The 23,089-nt window shown below is 52.1% G+C and overlaps 1 protein-coding gene across 5 annotated transcripts in view; it reads left to right on the top strand.

The window, feature by feature from the left end:
- The window catches only part of EPHA10 (EPH receptor A10), a 101,276-nt gene that overhangs the window by 63,184 nt on the left and 15,003 nt on the right, over positions 1-23,089 (top strand). For all 5 annotated transcript variants that reach the window (XM_044997822.1, XM_044997823.1, XM_044997824.1 and 2 more), the window contains 6 exons: positions 2,942-3,066; positions 8,415-8,577; positions 10,486-10,594; positions 13,217-13,272; positions 15,927-16,052; positions 20,146-20,331. In XM_044997822.1, the coding sequence (XP_044853757.1) occupies positions 2,942-3,066; positions 8,415-8,577; positions 10,486-10,594; positions 13,217-13,272; positions 15,927-16,052; positions 20,146-20,331 (765 nt within the window). The remainder of the gene's footprint in view (positions 1-2,941; positions 3,067-8,414; positions 8,578-10,485; positions 10,595-13,216; positions 13,273-15,926; positions 16,053-20,145; positions 20,332-23,089) is intronic.

Raw genomic sequence — 23,089 nt, 5'->3', positions numbered from 1 at the left:
TTCTGATAGGCCAGTGTCCTCTAGAGACCCCAGGAGACTCATTTTCATCTGTGACCATGCAGCTCCATAACACTGTCTGACTGTAGTGAGAGTTCACAAACTCTGACAGGCAGAAGGTCCCAGGAAGTTGTGTGCTATAAACCCCAGCCCCACTCAATCTCCCTCCTGCAGATGACTAAACAGCCCAGCACAGACTGACTAGCCACTGATTTATCTGCTGGCAAAGAACAGTGCTAAGCTAACCCAATGGGCTCAGGCGAGATTCCCCTCCCAGCTCTGCACTGCAGAACACTACTTCAATCCCTGCTTTCCATACACGTGCAGAATTCCTGGTGACAGTGTGATGAACTGGGAATCTTCTTAATGTTTTCTCTGAATACTGTGTTGGTGCCTCAGGCTTTGGCTACACTTACACTTCAAAGCGCTGCCGCGGCAGCGCTTTGAAGCGCTAAGTGTAGTCAAAGCACCAGCGCTGGGAGAAAGCTCTCCCAGCGCTGTCCGTACTCCAGCTCCCTGTGGGGAATAACGGACAGCGCTGGGAGCCGCGCTCCCAGCGCTGGGGCTTTGACCACACTGGCGCTTTGCAGCGCCGCAATTTGCAGCGCTGGAGAGGGTGTGTTTTCACACCCTGCTGCAGCGCTGCAAATTTGTAAGTGTAGCCAAGCCCTCATCAGTGTCCCCTCTGCAGTTCTTAAGTATCCAGGTGGTGGAATAAGGGTGTATGGTTGCTGCAGAGCAAGGGGCCAGTGCACCTAAATGCCTGACACCCTGTCTCCTAGCAACTGATGGCCTGGGCCCCTCCTCTGCAAGGGTGCCAACTGAAGGTGTTGGAGACAAAGAGATCAGATGACCTCCTGGCCTGGGAAAGGAACTGAGCAGAGCAGGAGGGATTGGAGGGATTTTCAGTCTGGAGCTGGCTGGGGACGAGGAGTGAAGTGCAGACTTGGGGGTCTGGATCACTGCCCCCCAGAATGGACCCGGCCGAGGGGTCCGGTTCGCTGTATCTACAAACTCTGTTTTAGACCCTGTTCCTGTCATCGAATAAACCTCTGTGTTACTGGCTGGCTGAGAGTCACATCTGACTGCAAAGTGGGGGTGCAGGACCCTGTGGCTTCCCCAGGACCCCACTGGGGCGGACTCGCTGTGGGAAGCGCATGGAGGGGCACATGCTGAATGCTCCAAGGTCAGACCCAGGAGGTGAAGCCGTGTGAGCTTCTTGCCCTGAAGACAGTCTGCTCCAAGGGAGAGGAGGCTCCCCAAAGTCCTGACTGGCTTTGTGGGGAGCAGTTCCAGAGCATCGCCCAGGGACTCCGTGACAGACAGTCAATGCGGGGGCATGCGTGTAGCAAGATGGGAATGCTGGAGCTAAGATACAGAGCTGGGAGGAGAACTGCTCCTAGTATGGACGGTTAATGCAAGTCCACAGAGCTAAGCTGGCTGGCTGGAGATCCCCTTAGTGCGACTGGGGGGATCTGGCTCAGGGTGCTTGAGTTCCACATTTAACAAGGTCCTTTTTTAAGCAAAGAGCCTGTTTGTGTTGCCTGGACTAATTGACTGGACAGATTCCTGTGCGTTAAGCTACAAAACAATTAAATGCAGCAGCAAAGAGGGTCCCAGAGCCCTGTAGTTTTTGCTTCTTCATGTTTAAAACCAGTTGCCAGAAGTTGAAGCAGTTTCCTTCTGTTTTAATGCAAAAGATTTTGGCTGTAACAAAGCTGCTTCATTTAAAAATGTTACCCTTTGAACTTGCCTTCGGATGACCTTTCCTGGGTTCTGCCAGGCCACCCCTGACAGGGGCAGTGCTTTTAACCAAAACTGAACAGACGAATGAAATTAACAAAACAACTAAGGTTACAAATTCAGCCCCTCTCCATGTATTTCTGCCTGTTTCATCAGTTCTTAGGGTTGTAAATGCAGGCAGCCAGGCCAGGATCTAAGCAAGCCCCAGGGGATGTGACTGGCTGACTGAATATTATATCAAGAAGAGCTGATTTCCTCTGCTCCATGTTTATACTCTGAACCCTGAGCATTCCTGCACATTTCGTGCAGGACAGAGCCCCAGGGTTTGTAAAATTGCAGACAGGGTGCAGCTGGAAGGCAGATGCAGTTGAGTTTATTTCATGCCTTTTAAGTGCCCTGTGGAAAGGTCTTGTCTTCTCAAGGAGCTAGCTCAGGGCCTCTCTCGTCAGCATAGGATACAGTGCAGGGGAATTACCTGGGCAGCAGTGACTGGCCGGTGTCTTGTGACTCCCCCTGGGCCCCTGTCCCCGCATGGCTGGTCAGGAGTCCTAGAGAAGGACTTGTACTCCAGGGTCTTATTGCCCAAATAAAACCCAGTCCTCCTCTGCTGTCTCACTTCTTGGCCACAAAGCAGGTGCTTGCCAGCTGGGCAGCAGGCCCTTGCTGTGCTCAACACCCTGGTTTTATGGCACAAGAGTGAGATTTTCTCTCTGCCCTTCCAGCCTCTTGTCTCAGCAGAGAGAGAAAAACAAGGCGGTTCCGTGCAGGGGGTGTGTGTGTCGTGCAGATGCCCACTAGCCCTTTATTACAACACAACTTAGGCTAATGTGGAGTGAAACTTATTGTGTCAAAGGGTTTGTCTGTGAAACTCTGTGTCAGCCCAAGAGCGGACGTGCCCTTTGTGCTGCAGAAGGAGAGAGTATTTCTGACATGCATTCATAAGTGATCTGTCACTGGGGCACACTTGTATTTTACTGCTGTGACCAGGCATAGAAATGAGTTGATGATACTGTTCCTCAAGGGCCCAATTCTGGCACAGCTCTGTGCATGGAAGTCTCCGTGAGATGTCTCCGCATGGCGCAGCTGCATGGTCAGACGCTATAATCGGGGTGCTGTGTTTCTGGGGTGAGTGGTGGGGGAGCCCAGCCTTGTGGGGCGATGGCGTTAGTGATCTGCTTGTTTCTTCTCTCTGCTTTTTCAGCACCAGCTCTTGTTGCTGACATCCGCACAGATAAAATTGAACAGAAGAGCATTTCCTTGTCATGGCAGGAGCCGGGCTTCCCAAGTGCCAGTAACACTGAGTACGAAATCAAGTACTATGAAAAGGTAGATCCTTTGGAGACTTGTTTCCCATCTGTTCAGTGACATGCCAAAAACTCCAAATGAGAGGTTCCCCTGCTTCCCAGCCAGATTTGTGATACATAGAGCTGTCCTTACCGATGCTGTCTGCATGCCTCCCCTGGAACGTTTGCTGTGACCCACTTGCTTTGTAAATCCTCAATAATGGAAAGTGTGTGTGTGTGTGTGATTGATTGATTGATTACTGGCATGAGTTTGGGTTGCTCCTGCTCCTTACAAGTTCCACATTCCCTAAATCACCACTACACAATCTGGTTACACGCTTTAAATTATTTTAGCTATTTTTAGAGTTTATTTTAATTGGGTTTTTTTCTGTCTCCACCTGTGAAGCCAGGTTACGTCAGTCCTAATATATAAACCTCCAGGGAGAAAGAGTCGAACTTGATCACTTTTAGAGGTTTTTAACAGCTTTTCCTTAAGTGCATTAGAATTCTGAGACTTGGGAGCGTTAGATATATGCGCTTACTCCCTTTGGATGAGGGGCATTCCCAGAACAGCAGCAGGATGAGGCTGATATTTTTGGCACTGCTGGATCACAAAATACTGAACGACCTTAAAACTTCAGTGAGTTCAGGACTGACTATTACCAGTCCTGGATTTCAGAGCAATGATTTGTGAGTGAAATTCCACACTGGAGGGGAATGAAGCAAATGTTTTTGTGATTGTCTTTTAAATTAAAAAGTGGCCCCTGTTTGATAGCTGTTGTGAGGTTTGAGAATGTTAGAAGTAAAACTAGGGCAGAGAACAGGGGAATATGTTCAAAGACCAAATAAATGCAGTTTATCACATGGGACTGTAAATTATCCTGTCAGTGTATGGGGATGCTCCTTATGAAATTCCTTACATGCCAAGCAAAAGGTGCAGTGACATGCTGAAATTCTTCCCCTTGAAACAGATGAGTTTGAAATAGATTCACATTAACTTGCTCTTTAATATCTGAGAGTTTCCAGGAGAGGAATTTGTTGTGAGGTCAGGTGCTGAAATATAATATGATAATTTCTTAGCAAAAATACTATAGCCACGAGATTTGGAGCATATGTGAAATAACAATCGACAGCCTCTGAACTTGGTTAGTAAGTTTAGCTCTACAGTTCAGCAGTTGCTCACATGTAAACAAATCAATATTTGATCCGACTCCAGAAAACTGGCTTGTACCTAGTCCTTGTATTTAAGGACTCAGTTTTTTCCTGATTCTCTACTCAAGGGCTCTGAGAAAAAACAATCTCAAATAGATAACGTGTTGCACAACAACATCTACAGACCCTGGAGAAATGTAACGAACTCTATCCAGGCTCTGGCATTAAGGCTAGAAACTAGGGTTTGAGACATTTGTTAAGGTTAGTTATTCAGCATAAATAACGTGTGAGAAACCCAGGCTTGAGCTCTGCTAAGCCTTTGACACACAGTACAGCTGTATTAATCCTGGAACTCACAGACCGCAGTAAAACCTGGCCTCAGATAACTTCTACCCGAGCTTTGGGTGAAAGGAGACTCCTGTTTGCCAAGCAATTTGTTCCAAAATGTCATTGTTACCTCCCATAAGAGTGGTAACCCATTAATCATCATCATCTAATGTCCCAGCTTTACCAGTGCGTTTCCCCACATCTCTCTCTCACGCCTGCACACACAGCCCCAGTTGGCTGGGAATGCCTCCTTCCCACCTTGGAATAGCAAACAAGGCAGTGAAAATCCTTCTGTTCTCACCTTGCTACCTACTCTTGCTATTACTTACTTTACAACACCCTAAAACATATGAGGCACCTCACAGAACCCCCCTAAGGTTAGTTCCTGCTCCAGGGTGCTACAGTCCAATCGATGGGAATGTAGCACACCCCCCTAACAGGCCGGGGCAGGGAAAGCCAGAGGTTCTGGACAGGGGCGTTTGTGTAGTGGGGGTGCTGAGATCCATTGAACTAGACTAAAGCCTGTATATGAATCGGGGTGGGCACTGGCCAATGGGAGCTGGGGGGGCAGTACCTGCGGGCGAGAGCAGCGTGTGGTGCCTCCCCCCCCGCTAGGAACCGGACCTGCTGGCCGATTCCAGGGCACAGCGCAGTGCCAGGACAAGCAGGGAGCCTGCCATAGACCCTCTGCGCCGCTGACCGGGAGCTGACCGAGATAAACCCCTGCCCCAGCCCTGAGCCCCCCGCCCAAACCTGGAGCCTCCTCCTGCACCCCAAACTCCTCATCCCTGGCCCCAACCCAGAGCCAGCACCTCCAGCCCAGAGCCCTCCCTCCCTCCCACGCCCACCCTAGTCTCCTACCCCAGCCCAATGACAGTGAGTGAGGGTGGCGGAGAGCGAGCCATGGAGGGAGGGGAATGTAATGAGTGTCGGCAGGGCCTCGAGAAAGGGGCGGGGCCTTGGGGCAGGGGCGGGGCTACGGTGATCGGTTTGGTCCGATTAGAAAGTTGGCAACCCTATATATGATGAAAATCACTTCAAGCCAGGGGGGTGCAGCAGCCCCCCAGCACCTCTAGTCCCAGCACCTATGGGATGCTACGTATGTCTAGATGATTTGAGTGGTTTGTTAAGCATAAGCTCCTTCTCTGGTGGTGCTGTGCGGGTGATTGGATTGAGGAGAGTGGAGGCTTGTCAAATTTGCTTTGGGAGGAGCTTTCCTAACATGAGGATCCGCCTGGGAGAAGCATGAATATACCCAGGGGCCTGGGACTTTGAGATTCCCAATGGAGAATGTCACCTGGACTGTGGCAACATGTGCCTGCTGCAGGCATGTGGAGGCTGCATCTCTGGAGCCCACTGAAAGTTTGTCTTTAAGTTCTGTGTGATTCCTCAGGACAAGGAATACTGCAAAGCCCTCGGAACGGCCATTCTGCCCCAGTGAGACCTATTGCCTTAGGAGATGCTACGTCAGAGCTTTTCTGTTCCGGGCTGCCATGCAGAGACACAGCTTCCCACTCTGACATTTGTCAGCTGCCGCTTGAAAGGTTCTGTCCATCTCAGTCATAACAAGGCAGAAATGCGGAGCTAGCTGGGTAGGCGAATGACATTCCTGGGCCTGGACTCACTAGACAATGTGCCTGCCAGCTCTGATTACTCCAAGTGTGCTAATACACGTTTATTTAGTCTTGGAAACAGCTCGCTGCTGGTGCCAAGAACAGCCTGCGTCCGGGAAGAGCTCTGCTCTCTGCATTCCAGGCTGGTCCAGCAGAGCTGCTCCAGTCAAACATGCCTGGGAAGCGCCGGTGGGTTTAATACCATCCCCCCGTCACGGCACTGGTTAGTAACAAAGAAATCAAGTTAGGCTGTTTGCAAACATCCAGGGTGCTGCCTTCGCATTAGCCAGAATGAGAACAAGTAACTATTTCCCTCTGGCCAAAGAGTAGAACGTGCAGTCCCCAGTGGACTCGTTATGCTAACGCTGTGTGAGGTCCGGGTCCATCCAGGAGAGGCTGCATGAGTGAGGCATTGCAGGGCGGGGGCAGCTCCAGACTAGCTCAGCTAAGTGGACGTGTCTTTGCTGTAGTTGGTGCTGTGGCCGAGCGATTCCCACTGATGCTATTTGCTGGAGCAGTTTAAAATGCTCTGTTCTCTCCAGGGAACCTGGTTTGTGCGCCAGGCACTAGGCCACACTGTACAGTCGGGAGGAAGGGCTTCGATCTAGCTGTCCAGCGGCTCCGCTGGCTGTCAGCCGATGGCCCCGCTGGAGTGTGATGGGATTCTGGCACGGAGATGGTGAGCTGGTGCACAGAGGCCTTGTTGGTCTGGGTAACCCAGGTCTCCCGAGCCCACCTGCCTGTAGCACTGCCCAGCATTCAGAGCTGGCTCCAGTTTGCGGAGAAGGCCCTCTCCAGCTGGCCTGGTGGTGGCAGGTAATCAGATTCCAGCTGGCGGACGCATCCTCCTCCTGAGTAGTGCAGTGAGTACAGGCGCTGTCTCTGGCCCTCGCACCTCCACCCTGCTCACTGCTTTTCAGGGTCCTGCTGGGCTCTGGCCCGGCTGCAGCCGGAGCCCTCTTTGGGTGGCCCCATCTTGGTGACGTTCACTGAGAACCTCCTCATTGCTCAGCCTCAGCCCAAGGCTGAAGGTCCCTTCTCCTCTCCTTGGAAATGGCTCATAGCACCGCCCCGGGGACACGCAGCAGCCCCCGTTTAGTTTAAATCAACCCCTCTCTGGGGACCCAATTACACATTCTCACCCACTGTGCCCGGTCCCAGCCTGAAAGGCCCCTTTGTTACGGGGGAGCTTAAAGAGATGGCCATGCTGCTGCCAGGATGCACCAACTTGCCTCTGTCCTAACCTGCCTCTGCGCTCACTCAGCCTGCCCCTGCCCCTGCCCCTGATTCCTCCAAGAGCCTCTCTGTTCGAGCAGCCCCCCCCCCCATCCACGGTACTGAGCATGGGACTCCTTGGCCCCTCAGGCGACTCATCCCCCCAACCTGCCCTGATGCGTTCGGGGGTCATTTAGTACCTTCCAGCCTGTCCCTCCCTTTGGACTCTTCTCCTCTGATATCCCTTTGGGACGCCGGCAGCTTTGGCCAGCAGTTCCAGTGACTTCCCAGGCCTGCTTTGAGGCAGCGCCGTTGTGCACCCCAGTCCCCTCGAGGAGCTGGGCCCTGTCGCTGGCTTGATTGTGTACTCAGCGCTTCCCCCAGGACATGCCGCACAACCCCTCCGAATGTCCTTCCATAGCCAGACAGGGCTGCCCAAGGTACATCCACGACCAGCCTCTGCCCATCTCTCGGGTTCCTTGGAGATGGTAACTGGGGCTGCGAGGGGCGGGGGGGACAGGAGTGCGCTGGCTGGCTGGCGCCTGAGTGATGCATCCAGCACCCTTTGCTGGCTGGAATGCCAGGCCTGCTTAGCTGTTTATTCTCAGCCCCGCCTGGTGGAACTACTTTCTGCTCTATGGTGATTATTAATCCTGAGGTCCCTTCCAACCCTGCTATTCTATGATTCTATGATCTGTAGAGCCATGCTCAGGACCTCCTTGGAGGTAGAGGGGGAGGGGCTTGGTGTGCACTCTCCCAGCGTGCAAGGTGGCGTGAAAGAAAATGTGAAGAGGTGAATGGGAGAGGACAGCCAAGGAAGCTGGTGTATCACCCCTTTTATAACACCTGTTCCCCAGCCTCTCACCTGTCATGTCCGCTAGGCCTAGCCGCGTTTATTCGCCCTTCTTGTAACTTTTCAGTGTAATTTCTATTAATGAGGCGTCTAGAAAACGTTTCATTTTCACTGATGGTCTAGTCAGACCTGCTGGGACCCAGAGGCACAGCGATAAGACAGCTGCTCCACAGATCAGCTAGAGGACAGCTGTCAATCTCCTTAAATCTCCTGTGTTTCATTATTTCATAGGATCAAAGAGATCAAAGTTACTCGACTGTGAAGACCGCGTCGACAGCCGTGACAGTCAGTAACCTCAGGCCTGGCACGCGCTACGTCTTCCAGGTCCGGACGGCGTCAGTCCAGGGTTATGGAAACTACAGTCCTGGCATCGAAGTGGAAACCTTGGGGGAACGTAAGTGCTAGCAGGCCGGTGGGGTGAGTATCGAACACAGAGCACACGTCAGGTGCGTTACTTTGAGCTGGAGCAGCTCTACGGCTCACGGTTCATGTCTGAGACTCAACTGACTTCAAGCAGCAGAGTCTGTTCTGGGTGTGGGCCTGTCTCCTAGGGAGGGAGTGGGCCCTTCTGTTGAGCGAGGGCCTATTCCTTCATTCCTAGCTCCCCGTTTCCTTCCAACGTCAGAGATTGATGTAGTGCTAATGAGGGTGCTGGCTTGACAGCCTTGCAGGCGGATGTCCTCAGATTGTCCACAGAGCAAGTGCAGCGTTGACAAGGGCACCCGCCTGCCCGCTTCTGCCCTGCCCTCAAGGGAGCCCCTCGGCAGTGGGAGGGGAGAAATTAACCGGACATCTCGGGGGCTTCTACTGAGCCTGCCAAGGAGGATGCCCAGTAAGGCCAATTGTGACTTGGTTTTTGTGACATTGACATCTGGATGGATCCCCCCAGTTCCGTTACACAGAGGCCACCAAACAGCTGTCAGATGGGAACGGCTGTGGGTCGCTGCCTGCTGAACTGCACTTTCCCTGTCTTTCAATCCTCTGAGCCCGGTGGCCTTCACGTAGTGCCACAGAAGAGAGGGGTCAGTTGCACTATTGTCCAGTGGAAACAAAACCAGGATCCTTCAGATCATTTCACATGGAAGCAGAGCTGGTCTCGAGCCTGTGTCCAGATCAGAGACGGTTGCTCTGCTAGGGCCCTGCTCCATGGACCACTTAGGGTGTTTGTCACTTTGCTGACTAGCTGAATCGGCTTCACTGGATTTTGTTGGGGGTTTTACTTTTTACAGCTTCCATGCAAACCTGTTGTCAAGAACATCTTATTTCACTGTCTAAAGGAGGGGGTGGGCAAGATGGTAGGTTTCAGTTTAATAACCTGCCCTGGCTGGAAATAAAGTCCAGGGATGGCTGGTTCAGTATGAAGTTCTACAGATTGTGTTTAACAGGGCTTTAAATTGCATCCATTTACCACATGGAGACGTTTTCAGAATGAATCGAATCCAGTAAAAGTTGTCTATCGAATGTCGCTATCTCAGACCTCTGTTTGCCAGCGCAGGAGAGGAAGGTATTGAACTAGTGAGGGAGATCATTTGTATGCTATACATTTTCATGTGTCTCCCCCATAACCAGGACTATTTCCTTAACACTGGCTAACAGAAAGAGGAGTCCGCTAAGGCTGAGAGCTAGAGGTTCCTCTGCTCACCCTGTCAACACTGCCCTTCACGCTGCTCGCACTGGCTCTGGCTGCCAGAACGGCCTCTGCACGTGAATTGGAGAAATAACAATAAGCAGCAGCTTGGACCTGCAGAGAAAGTTTCTTTGCTGGAGGAACCTGAGCTGGTTTAGCAGGAGCAGGGGCCGAGCTCTGGGACAGGGAGATGCTCCAAGGGAGCATGGCAAGATTTGAGACCCAAGTGCGTTTACAGCCTTACCAAGGTGCAGCAAATCCTCTAGCTTTTGTCTAGCTGTGCAAGGGGAATGTGCAAGGGGAGGCTCTGTCCCTTGTCTTGGTGCTTTATGATGCAGAAAAGCCTGAACGATTTTTCACCCTACCTCAGTCTCTCTCTTGTGTTTTGCCCTAGAAATACCCAGAGTTTTGTTCCCTTTTCCGGTTGTGTTTAAACACGAGGGGCCTATCATACACTGCCAGTGATGCAGGAAGTGCTGTCTGGTGCAGGAGCACCCTGCAGCGTGGCACTCTGGCGCACACCATTGCATTGCCAGGACCCTGACCTTAGTGCTAGAGATGGTGCAGGAATGCAGCACAAGCCAAGGCAGGCTGATCTGGAGTTGTAAACATGGTGCCGGGTACGTGCAGAGGGGAATACAGGCCTAACCCCTGTTTCGCTTCCCTCCTTGGCAGTGACTGTGGCTCCCAGCGAGCAGAACCCTATCATCATCATCGTGGTGGTTGCAATCGCTGGGCTGATTGTGCTGGTTTCCATGGTTATTGGTGTGATGATCTGGAGGAGGTGAGCAGACTTCGCACCTCTTCTATTGTGCATATGGCAATAGACCAAGGATTTCTGGGGGCGGCTTGGTGTAGCAAATGCTCCTAATGCTGCAGCCGGGGGTCGGGGGACACTGGGAAAGAGACAGGTCTCTGTAACAGCCAAGTTCTGCCCTGTGGGCTGCGTGTTTGGCTGCCTTAGGGTCAAATCTGCTCAGCGAGAGGGCCAGCACGCGGCCTAGAGCTGGGAATGTCACCTTCCTGTTCCAGGCTTGGACTAGCCGGAGTTTGTGCCAGGGGATCAAGTGGGGTTACAGGGTTTGGTAGCTGAAAAATGCTTTGGCAACTCACGTGTGACTCTGCCCATGGCCAGGAGCAGCTGGTGGCATTCAGAGCTCCCCCAGGGACTGGCTGGCCAGTGTTACAAGCTGTCCTGAGTCTGACATAGCCCAGGCTGTGCTGTTGTCACACAAGTGAGTCACTTTCCCAAGGCCAGAGGGTTTTGTGGAACGGACAGTGGGAAAAGCTTAACCTGAGCTGTGCATCTGCAGCCATTGTGGTGCTCGGGGAACTAGTGATGTGACTGTGAAAATGGGCCTGGGTGGGGGGAATCTGGGAGAATTTGTTGGCTCCAGTTGATAACAACTAAACCTCCAGGATTCTCTGCACTGTTTGCAATGTGGCCACCATGCTGGCCAACTGGAGACCTTCAGAGAGAGCACAAGAGTCTCTGCACTCCCAGCCATGTCTTGGAACTGTGCCAGACTCGCATCATCTGTGGTTCGGGGTGTGCGTCACCAGTGGGTCACACTGGGACATCTCCAAACAGTGTGAAACACTTCACTTTTCCAACTGGTAAATCAAGGATAGAAAGTCCCTTAAGTTAGTTCAGCATTTTTAAAATCTGTATTTCTGTTGATCTTCCCAACCTGGGGCTTTTCTAAGGCTCAGGTTTTTGCTTTGGTTGGGTCTAGCTCTGGAGTTTAAGGACGGGTGAAACCCAGACAGCTGGAGTTCCACACTGCATGGGGAAGTATATGAAGCAGATAATTGTGCTATCTTTGGAGCCACTTGCTCTGATCTCCATTCCTCCTGCCAGGGCTGCTGGAACAAGGGAAATGGTTCAGAGAGGCATCGGTATTCCTCTGACAGATGGGTCAGTGGAACGATCTGTAATTTTTAATTTAGAAGATTAAATTGAGCCCCAAATGAGACTAATTTAAATAAATAGAATAATAAAAAATTACAAGTGAAGACTCAAGTGTTGTGTAACAACAGGGCTGGGGTGGGAGCAGGCCACTGTCACTCACTTCACCTCGGAAATCCCAGGTCCCTGTGCCCTTGTCGGAGCGGCTGGGGCCGGGGGGAGGGGGCGACTCTGGAGCGGCAGGCTGACCTCCAGTGCACAGAATGCCAGGCTCACACAGGCAGCGAGAGTTCACTCAGCTCCCCACAGCGGCCGAATGCCCTGGGGTGGCAGAGGAGCAGCTCCAGGGGTGGGGAGGCTTGTTTCCTTTGTTTAGAGTTGCACCGTTTGCACGTGCAGGCAGCCCTGGTGCAAGGCTCTGGGCCCCTGCTTTAGAGCTGGGGCCGTTCCTTCCTCCCTCTGGAGTGGAGCTGCTGTCAGTGGGGGGCTGAGGTGGGAAGTTGCCAGAGGAGCAGGAGGGCGTGGTGGTGGCTTTGCTTTATTAACCAAATGGCATCTGGGGCAGCCTCACGCTCTGGCTCGGTCCTCACTGGGGCTCTGCTCCCTCGGACACCAGCAGGACTTTTGCCACTGCCCGCAGCCAGTGCAGCATCAGCCCAGGGAGCACAGCTCTGCCCTGGGCAGCAGGGAGGGGTTAGGTGATGACTGGCGGTCCATAGGAGCGCAGCTCAGCTGGCTTTGTGTCTGTGCTAACAGGAGTCTTTGAAGGTCAGAGCAGGGATCTGACTGTCGCACTGCTAGTGCCACGTCTGAAATCCTGGTGATTTTGTTGCTTGCCACACTGGGGCGAGTCCGTCCATCCCATGGCGTTTGACTAGCATCTTTGCTAAAAAAAAAGATGGTGTCAGGCTGAGATTACAGGGGTGTGGACACGCGAGCAAATATCCAGCCTGCAGCAGGGCTTATCTGCACCTGTCACAGGATGTGGACATCTGAGTTATCCGCATGGCTGGGCTAGCAAATGCTCTCAGTGTGTCAGGCGTCCGGCTCAAGCGTGCTGGAAATGACCTGGAGACGCAGCTCTGTCATTATACCTGGGAGTTCGGAACTTGCCTTCATGTTGCGGCTCCAGATTTGACCTGCCCTTTGTTGGCTTCCACCCCAGCCCTGGATCAGCCGGTGCCCACTCTGCATGGCTTGCGCCTGTCATTTGCTCATCTGCTGTGCTGCAGAGTAACCCCTACGCTCTTCCACGCCCACCGCTGAAGCTGCAACTCCACATCCAGCCCCTGTCTCAGCAATTGTCTCCTGTCGGGCTTGGGATCACAGAGACCACAGCGGTTAAGCATACAGATTTGCTTGGCCCTGGCCTCTGGCTCCTTGTGCTGGTGTATTCTGGGGCATTGGACAGCACTCTCGGGCCCTGGCGTTTGGGGCTTTGGATCCAGTGGGAGAGTCACGCTCGAGGCCTAATGTGAATATTGCTTCTCATTGCAGACAGTGTGGGTACAGCAAAGCCAGCCAGGACGGAGACGAGGAGCTGTACTTCCATTGTAAGTGATGTCTGGCCACTGGGCTGTGTCTGATTGTGTGGGGAGCTCTGCATTTACTGTCATTAACAACCCTGCTCTCTGCAGAGCAGCCCAGAATCCTTCCTTTGAAGTGCTGTCATCCCGTGTTAGCCCAGAGAAGGCCAGCTCAGCACAGCAAGGCTCTCCGGAGACAGCTGGCTTGACAGTTTCATAAGCCAGTGGCCGTCCTTCCTGCGCACAGAGCACTGGCTGCTCAGGGAGGTCACTGGCCTGCCACAGGAAATGGAGATGCTTTCAGCTTTCTCGAGGGCGTATGAATTATTCTGTCAGCTTTTCAGATACAGCTACGGGAGAGCGGGGGTTTGTTTTCTGGGGCATCTCTTGATTATCAAGCAGTGATAATTTTACAGACAACTGTTGTCAAAGGAAATGCAAATGTCAGAACTGCCGAGTGTATTTGAATCCTGGCATATGCCGGTTAAGCACACACCTACTCTTCTGCTCCCTGCAGCAGCTGAGAGGCAGCAGAGCCTGTACGCTTTTCAGACAAGCCTTTGCTGCTGTCATCCGCTTTTCAGGATCTGTGATTATTGCTGAGCCGTGCTCCGAAGCTTGCTGAGAGTTTTCCATACAACGCAGGGGGAGATGAAGGGCAGCAGCTGGAGTTTCTTAGGCTACCTGTTAGTGATCTGGGTAGGGAGGGGGCTGCTCCTGGTGCCCTGATCCCAACCTCAGGTGCCGTCACGCACAGGCAGGACGCCAGAGGAACCGCGGGCGTTATATTTACGCTTTGGAATTTGTGCTCAGTAGCCGTGGGATTGGCCTTCGCTGCCAGTCTGGTTCCCCAGTGGGAGCACCACGTGCAGCAGACGCAGCCCCCTGCCTGTTCGCGAAGTGCAAGGCAAACCCCTGAGGTCAGGGCACCTGGTGCTGTTGTGTTGGGAGCAGAGGCCCCAGGAGCAGCAGAGCCAGCATGCTCCTGTCTTTGTTATTTGTTCTGGGAATTTAAAAGGAAGGTTTACAGGGAACCCACACGGGGCTGCTACAGTCCCCACCCGCGCTGTGCAATGTTCCTTGTAGCTGGGTCGCTCTCACTGCACTTCGATCTCCTGGGCTCGGTCTGGCAGCGTCAGTTACCATTTAGCAGATGGTAGCGGCCTGTGGGGGAGGCTTTGCAATCCATGCTGCTGATCATCGGGGCTTGGAACAGCTCGTGGTTATAATGATCCCTGCTGGGGGGCTTGGACGCCGAGCCGGTCAGGTAGGGGAGGGTTAACCTGGGAGGCAGATCTGCTCAGACTCGAGGGGCTGCTCCTTGAGTTCAGAGGCATCATCCCTGTTGGAGCTGGGCTGTGTGAGAATGAGCAGAGGGGACGGTTCCTTTTCTCCCTGTAGGAACTTGGTAGCAAACTGACAGAGCCAGGTTTCTCAGCGGTTTTAGCTAATGCAGCATGTCAGTCCCAAGAGGCAGGAGGTTCCTGCTGAGGCAGATCAGGGGAAAGGCAGCACATTTGCTCCATCAGTCCTGATGCTGGAAGCAAAGCTCCTTCCGCGTCCAGACCCGGAGAGAGCACTCCCAACAATGCTCCCAGGCCTGTCCCGATGGCAATTCTGACCAGCCACCCCCCACCGAGAGCAAACCTGACCTGTAGCCGGAGCTGGCTGTATCTCGAGAGTGCTCTGGGGCTAAAGCAATGAGGAGAGGTGCCCCTGTCTATTGGAGCAGCGATACTGCTGGTGGTTCAGAATCGCACTGTGGCAATATGCTGTAGCCTGAATGGATAGAGTGTCCTGGGGAATGGAAGCCTGGTCCCTGGCTTCAGTTATTGTTTCATTAACAGTGTACAGAGAGGAGAGGACAGTCTATTTGCCAAATGTAGTTTGGGGTTGTGAGCTAAAGAGCAGCGCCTTGCAAAGATCTCCCCAGTGCAGGAGTGCTGGGAGCAGCGGCGCATACTGTAGATTGCAGAGCCGCGTGTTCTTTTCCACATCACTTTGCTACGCAGACAGGAGAGTGGCTCCGCAAGAGGCCCCAGGCGGCACAGCTAGAGGATACAGATCTGTAGGGTCCTAGGGAAGCTATTGTCGGATTTCGTTAAGCTGAAGAGCTAATTGCCTGTTTAACAGCAATGTTTTTTAGTTAAATTAAACCCAGATGGATGCTGTTGCTCCAGTGCTGAGTCCAGCTCCTGCTGCTCCTCCCACCCGCTGTGGAGGCCTGCGTCCTGGCGCTCTGGGTGCTACAGAATATGGGGTTTTTCTCTATTTAGCTGAGATGTGAACGCCAGCTCTGGTGACTGTGACTGTGACCAGCTTTCTCTGAGCTGCTCTCTCAGATCCTAAAAGGGGACACGGTGTCCAGAAGGAAATCTTGGGGTGTGGATTAGCTGTGCAGGGCGCCTCGGTGTGGGCCCAATTCGTGTCCTGAGCCCCAAAGCGCAGCTCAAAGCCCGGGGAGCAAAGAGCAGCAGCAGGAGTGGGCTGGGCTGGAGACGGCGAAGGGGGTGGGAGCTGGAGGGGGTTTCACAGTGCTGGCAGGTAAAGAGAGGGGCAAAGCTCCTGCCAGTTCACACTCTGCTGCCTTTCTCAGTGGGGTCCTGGCTGGGCAGAGCTTCGCGGAGGTGACACAGGGTTTTCTTCTCACACACTCTGTTTATTCCCCCTCTTTGCTGTAGTTAAGATACCAACCAGGAGGACGTACATTGACCCTGACACCTGTGAAGACCCCACGCAGGCCGTGCACCTCTTTGCCAAGGAGCTCGACAACTCGAGTATCAAAATTGAGCGGATCATTGGAACAGGCGAGTATTCTTGTTTGAGACGCTGCAGCATGGCTCCCGGGGCGCTCTGCAGAGAGGCATTCCTGCCGGGCCGAGGACCCTGTGCCCCAGGGACACAGCCATCAATCTGAAGAGGAGACCGTGTCCTCAGCCCATCGGACGGGCGTCGGGTGTGGATTTACCACCTCATGGGGAGGGAGGGTTTCTAGCTCCTCTTTCACCCCAAAGGGGTAATTCCCAGCAGGGTTCCCAGGGCTCCGTGCTGCAATCCAAGGCGGAGGCAGGATTTCCAGGTGGAGCAGGTCACAGCCTAGCTCCCAGCTCAGTTCTTCCCCAGCCTCTGCCCTGTAGCCCGGCAAGTGCTGCTGGCACCTGTCCTCAGGAGCTCAGCCTGCCCCCAGCAAGGAGTCAGTGGGAGTGCAGTGACTGCTCGCTAGTGCTCTGGCAGGTGCTGGCAGGCCTGCGTTCTGAGTGACATCGCTCGCCCCCCCCCAAACCCTTCCGCACGCCCAGGTGAGGGAGTGGGGCCCAGTTCTGTGTAATCCCCAGTCTGGCCTCGGGGTTTGCTGGGCACGGAGCCCTGGTGCAGCTCTTGCCATTAGCAGGGACTTAAGCAAAACTGTAAATCCATTTTGTGAGCAGTACGTTGCGTCAACAGCCAAGAGTTTTCTGTTTTAAAAAGCAGACGTGTGTGTCCGACTGGCTGAGCTGTCAGCCGCTGACTGGCCCCTCCTAGGGAGCCAGCAGGGTGGAGAGTATGAAACAGACACACAAACTCAGCAATATCTGAGACCCTGCCTGTTCCTCCTGCTGACTGCGAGAGACAAGAGACTGGTGCTCAGACACTACAGGCATGGGCTGGATAAGCACCTGAATGGAGAGATCAAATGTCACTCGAGCCTTTTCTAGATGACAAAATGATCCTCCAAACCCTTGTATCTCAGCTGCCTGCAGGGACTCAGGGAGGCTGTGGATGTTACTGGGGTGTGCAGAAAAGGCTGGCTGAGGTGTGGATCTGGGTTCTGGGTCACAAGTCTGACACTGCATTCAGGGTTGTGTCAGGTCGTTGTTCTGTGCAGCTGTAAGGAGCTGGTTCCAGAAGTGCTACTTCTCCATCTAATGCAGCTCATGAGATTTAGACAAGTCACTTGTGAATAGGCTCCTGTCAGAAATCAGCAGTGTCGTGCTCTGGGGCACGGAGTCCTGCTTAAACAAGCTTTTAACCCAGACCTTTTCCCTGCAAATGAGTTCCAAGGTGCTCCTCCCCCACCCAGGAGACTGAGCCATATCACCCTGTTCACAGTGCTACTTCAGGGCCGGCGTTGGGAAGTGCGGGGCCTGATTCGAATCCCCGGCTGCAGTCCGGGTCTTTGGCAGCACTTTGGCGGTGGGTCCTTCACTCACTCCGGGTCTTCCACAGCACTGAAGGACCGGCCGCCGAAGTGCTGCTGAAGACCCGGACTGCCACCGGGTGAGTAAAAATTAACAAGTTAGGTGCTCTTCTTTAGGGCACCGGGCCCTCTTAGGCACGGGCGTGAGGCTATCTTAGGCGCGGGGCCCAATTCGGGGGAATCGGCCTAAAGCCGGCCCTGCGCTACTTGGCTGAAATCGACCGCAGCTCCTGGCTCCCTGGCTCTGCAAGGTGATGATTCCTTGCATATTGCCGGTGTATAAATACAGCCCTCGGTTTTCTTTCCATGGTGAGGTTTCTGCGGGAGCTGCCATGTGCTAGGAAACAGACACCTGGCCCTGATTGGGGGGAGGGGTGAACTGTGCCACACACTGGGTCATGGCAGGACCTCGCCAGCGGTAAGAAGGGCAGCAAGTGTAAACACCTCACTTGCCCCATAGCCCTCGCTGCCTTGTCTCGCTGAGTTCTGGGGAATGAGGAGGAACTCACAGTGCATCCCACTTGGGCTCTGGATTGTTCAACCCCACTCCTCCTGCCGGAGAGGAGGAGCTCACCTGAGACAGGCCTGGGAGGAAGGTGGAGAACTGAGTCTCAGCAGCAGCAGTCAAACCCGTCAGTGATTGTAAAGGAAGGAGGCACAGCCAAGGCAGACGCACAAGATCCCTGGGAACGACTAAAAGGATTGTGACTTTCACTTGCTCCCTTGAACCAAGAGGACAAGGGCCGCGGTGCCTGTGAATTGCTGCTATATGCACTGAGGGGACCGCAGCAGGTACCAGGGTAGGAATGAATCTCAGCAGCCCATTGTTAAAAGGTAATAGGTAATAAAAAAGGTAATAATTGGAGATATACCAATCTCCTAGAACTGGAAGGGACCTTGAAAGGTCATTGAGTCCAGCCCCCTGCCTTCACTAGCAGGACCAATTTTTTGCCCCAGATCCCTAAGTGGCCTTCTCAAGGATTGAACTCACAACCCTGGGTTTAGCAGGCCAATGCTCAAACCACTGAGCTATCCCTCCGCCCCTATTGTTACCTGCCTGGCTCTTTATAGGATTCTGGGAGCCTCATCAGGGTTTTTAAAGCCATTTCCATATTTCCTGCTACCGGCTTCATTAGGGATTTTCAGTCTCACTGTGCCCTGGCCAGCTCTGTGTGCTCGTAGCAGGGAGAAACAGAGTGTGGTTGGTTAGTATGTTGAACATGGGCTTGATTTAGTGTCCTCAGGCAGAGCGTACAGTGATGTGACCAGCATCTCACAGAGAACGTCGACAATTATCTGCTTCTTAGCAGCTTGACAGCAGCATAAAAACTATTTATGAATATGCTAACTCAATGATTTATTGATTTTCATCGACTTTACGGCCTAAAACGTCAAAGCAAATTAAAATCCCTGCAGCTTCAATTGCTAATGCAAGCGAGATCTGTGGAGGCCCTGGTATGCTGGGTGTCATCTTCCCAAAGAGAAGCTCTTTAAAAAACAAACAAACAAAAAACGACAGTTGCAGGGGAGTAGCTTAACTAGCAGCTTAAATATTAACATGGAAATAAAAGGTGATTGTCACACAGTGGAGAGCAGAGGAATCTTTGCAGCCATCTGAGCAGAGAAACTGGCCCAGTGATTCTGAACTTTTAGCAATCGATAATTAATGAAAAGGAAATCCAAGTAGGGTAGGTCTTTTAAATAGGAGGAACGTAGAAATGGTTTGTATTAGTCTCCCGTGGGACCTACCGGATACCTCTCTCTGGGATCAATAAAGCTCTTCATATCCATTGGCTTTCCCTGTAAAACCAAAATTGGCCTTTTCTCATTAAAATGTGCTGCCGCGTTTGTGACTGCGAGGAGCAGAAAGTTCTGTCTCAAGGGCTGATGAACAATGCGTGGCCCTGACTACACTTCCTGTGGGCAGGAGGTTTGGGAGTGGAGAGAGTCGGAGCCCAGTGAGGACTGTCTTGATCTCTGGGAGATAATCTTCCAGTCATGGAAAGCACTTCCAAAGTGCAGCGTGCACTTGGCTGGTGCATTAGGGGAATGGCCTAAGCAGCCAAAGGGAGGAAATTGCATCATGTGTTACTGCACCTGCTAGCTGGCACTAAAGTGTTTCAAAGTCTGTGTGTTCACAACAAGTCACGATGCCCCCCAGAAGGGGGGGAAGATGGTAAACTGAGGCTAGGGTGAGAATTTTTAAAGAGACCTTAATCCACCTTCCTGTGTTGTGGGTGGATGTTTCCCTGAGCGTTTCTGGCCATACAGTTCCCTGCTATGTCAGAGCAGAGCTCATCTGCCTGATTAGCCAGGTACTCAGACACCGGCTGCCCACCCCCAGATCACAGTGTTTGCAGGGCCAGAGGCAGAGGTCCTGCTGGGGGATGTGGGGCACGAGGAAACGCTACGAGAAGGGGAGCGGATTTTCTAGAAGAGCAGCACTGCTCCTTGTCCCATTGCACAGCAGCAGATCTGTGCAGCGCTGTTCTGCGCAGTGATATTTGAAGATTTGAGAAAGCCATAAATAAAATCAGCGTAGCAATCGTTCCCATTTTCAGGGCCTGTGAGTGACCGAGAGAGCAGCGAGCACAGCTCCTAGAATGACAGTATGAAAACAGTCCCGTGCGGCGTTCTCTTGGGATGTTCACTCTCTCAAATGTCTAAACGGCTGCGCTCCTTTAGCTGGAAACACTCTAATTCCCGTCTCTCCTATGGCACAGGAGAGTTTGGAGAAGTCTGCCGGGGATGCTTGAAACTTCCCAGCAAGAGAGAGCTCCCGGTTGCCATCCAGACCCTTCGAGCTGGCTGCTCAGACAAGCAGAAACGCACCTTCCTGGCAGAGGCTAGCACCATAGGCCAGTTTGATCACTCCAACATCATCCGCCTGGAGGGCGTCATCACCAGAGGTGGGGCTCATTAACTCTGCATGCAAACTCCTTGCCTTCCAAACAGACCAGCTGTGTGCTATGCCTAGTGCTCCTGGCGTGCACAGCACCCACAGCGCTGGTTTGAGCTAATCTGGGTTCAAGCAAGGCATGTGGGTGAGCCTTCCCCTTCTGGACAGTAGCTCTGCCACCCACTTCAACCCCAGACGGCACCACCATCTGCTGATTTGGTCCTAGGTCTCTGTGGCACAATCCCCCGTGACTTCCTTTCTGTTCCAAATTGTGTGTGGTTTGGGGTTTTTTTAATGACAGGGCCAATTAATCTAGGACAACATTCGCCAAACCCATTGTGACTAGATCCTAGAGCTAGATCTGAATCCAGTCCTCATGCACGGAAAGCCTAATGCACTAGGTTCACTCACCCCTGCATCCACCCCCTCACTTTCAGCTTGAAAAGTTTGGGATTCCTGTTCCCTCTCTCGGAGAGAGGGCTGAATCCAGAATACTGGCAGCTTTGTGCTGTGTTGTGGTGGCTTCACTCACTATCCTTGCAGTTTTAATAGTGTGCGATTCTCAGAGTGAAGGCAAGAACATACAGTGAATGCTCACACAGACCCCTTCATCCAGGGCACCCGAAGCCCTCCACAAAGGCAGGTGTGTATTGTCATAGGGAAACTGAGGCATGGGGAGGGGCGAGGACTAGACAACACAGACTGTGCCTACACTAGACTTTTCTGCCAGCTGTTTCCAAACACACACTCACCAGCTGATCACCACTGTGGTAGCAATGCTGGGAGCACTTGGCTGCTGACTTGTATCCCCTGCTCAGAGTAGGCCTGCATGACGTGGGGGTGAGAATGCCGGTGGCTGCCGGTGCTTTGGCTACAGCTAATGGTAATAACAATAGGAAATGTTGAGGACAAAATAGTGCCACAGACCAGGAGTCTGTCAGAGCTACAATGGAGGCCAAGTGCCCAGGCTCCGGCTCGCCGGCTGCGGAATCACTCCATGGAGATGTTCCAGACCAGAGAGATGTGCGTTACATGATGAGACTTTATGCTTAACACACATACGAGACTGCTGTAAAAACACCCTCTCCACACACAGTTTGCTTCAGGTTACGACACAATTCCAAGTCCTGTGTAACTCAGAGCGTTTATGGGCTGATAACGATGCAAGTTGGGCAGCGTAAGGGGGATGTGCACAGACAGCCGCTCTGCGATTGCATGGCACTTACTGTGATCGATAGATACAAAGTGATTCCAGCATTATTACACGGTTATTAGTGCCCAGCAAAATGAAGCGATACGCTCCCTGATCTGATTTTTTTGTGGCACCAATGCGGCCTCATTTACTTGGTAATTTAAAAGCAATAGAAAGCGATTGTCCTGTGGAAAAGCAGGAAGAATGCTGATTTTTTCTTAATTACCCACCATGGAGTTTGGGTCATTAATGCAGGAGTCTCGCCTTTGAACTAATCTGGTAATATGCTCGAGCATTTGTTTAGCAATGTGATTATCTGGTGGTGGAGATGCTGGACAGTCGCCCTCTGGAAGCCAAATGTTTGCTTGTGTTGGTTTTTATTATTTTATGGTTCTGATGCTGTTTAATCAAATTTTTACAGCTAGATTAATAAAGCCAGGAAGTCAAACTGGGTTAGCAGCAAAACCCAACTCTTGTCACAAAAGCAAATTAAAATGAGAGTTTTGTTAGCAAACAGATGAGTGTGTGGTTGCTGTCTGTCGCTGGGGGAGTGGGTGTTCTCTGTCAATCTGAGGAAGGTGTAGTTAAATATGGAGAAACATGAACACGCATGTTGTTAACCGTGTTATTTATAACACAGGGGATCAGCTTCTGTTTTAACATAGGGCCCGATCCAGCTACCCTCACTCACATACTTTTCTACTCAAAGTGTTCCCAGCAATAGTATTTAATATTCCTCCCCAAATCAAGAGCCAGGGCCCCTTATGCTGACTGCATTCCTCGGGGTGAGATCCATGTCTCCCTCTGAGATGCCAATCTTGCGCTTGCATCCATGCAGGCAGAGCAAACTGCAGGATTGGGGTCGAAGGTACGAGAGAATCAGGCCCTTAGCGTTTAAGCCGCTGTGTGCAGTACAGATGCACAGAAATCTATCCTCTGATGGTCAAGTGCTTAAGTACCCCTCATTATATCCATTCCATTTCCTACCTTTAACTAATTTCTTCTTCAAAATACGAGGTATGTGCTGGCTTTGTGGGTGTGTGAATTATGCCATTTAGATGAACAGCTCCACCATTGATAGTTAGGTAATCAGAAACACTAATTAGTTGCTTTCATTATATGTTTGTGATAGAGAATAGCAAGTCTCTCGCCCTGAGCAAACGCACCCTCCTCACTGTTAATGGCCCTTTTTCTATGTAGTTCCCTCCTTTTCTGTTTGGCAGATGTGATCTTGTTTCAAAATAAATGAATCATCTAGCTGTGACTCTGGAGACATCTCAGGGTCTGATCGCCTCAAAAACCCACATGAGCGTTGTGTTCCCATCATTCCCACAGCTACTTGATATTCATGAAGCATTTCACCATATAGGAATTGTATAGTAAGCCATGCTTTTGAAAGCCCTAATTCACTGTTCTCATAGCAGAAAGTTGGTTTGTGGATGTAAAATCTGAAGGATGGCTGGGAGCTTGTTGAAAGGGGAAAAGAAATGTGTTTGTGCTTTTTTCAGCTGCCTGGTGATACTGGAAGGAGGCCGGGATTATTGCTATTTATTTATTTTAAGGTTTCTTTTTCTGC

This window comes from Mauremys mutica, chromosome 23 (genome assembly GCF_020497125.1).
Source record: "Mauremys mutica isolate MM-2020 ecotype Southern chromosome 23, ASM2049712v1, whole genome shotgun sequence".
NCBI classification, from domain to species: Eukaryota; Metazoa; Chordata; order Testudines; family Geoemydidae; genus Mauremys; species Mauremys mutica.
This window is presented reverse-complemented; position numbering and strand designations above follow the sequence as displayed.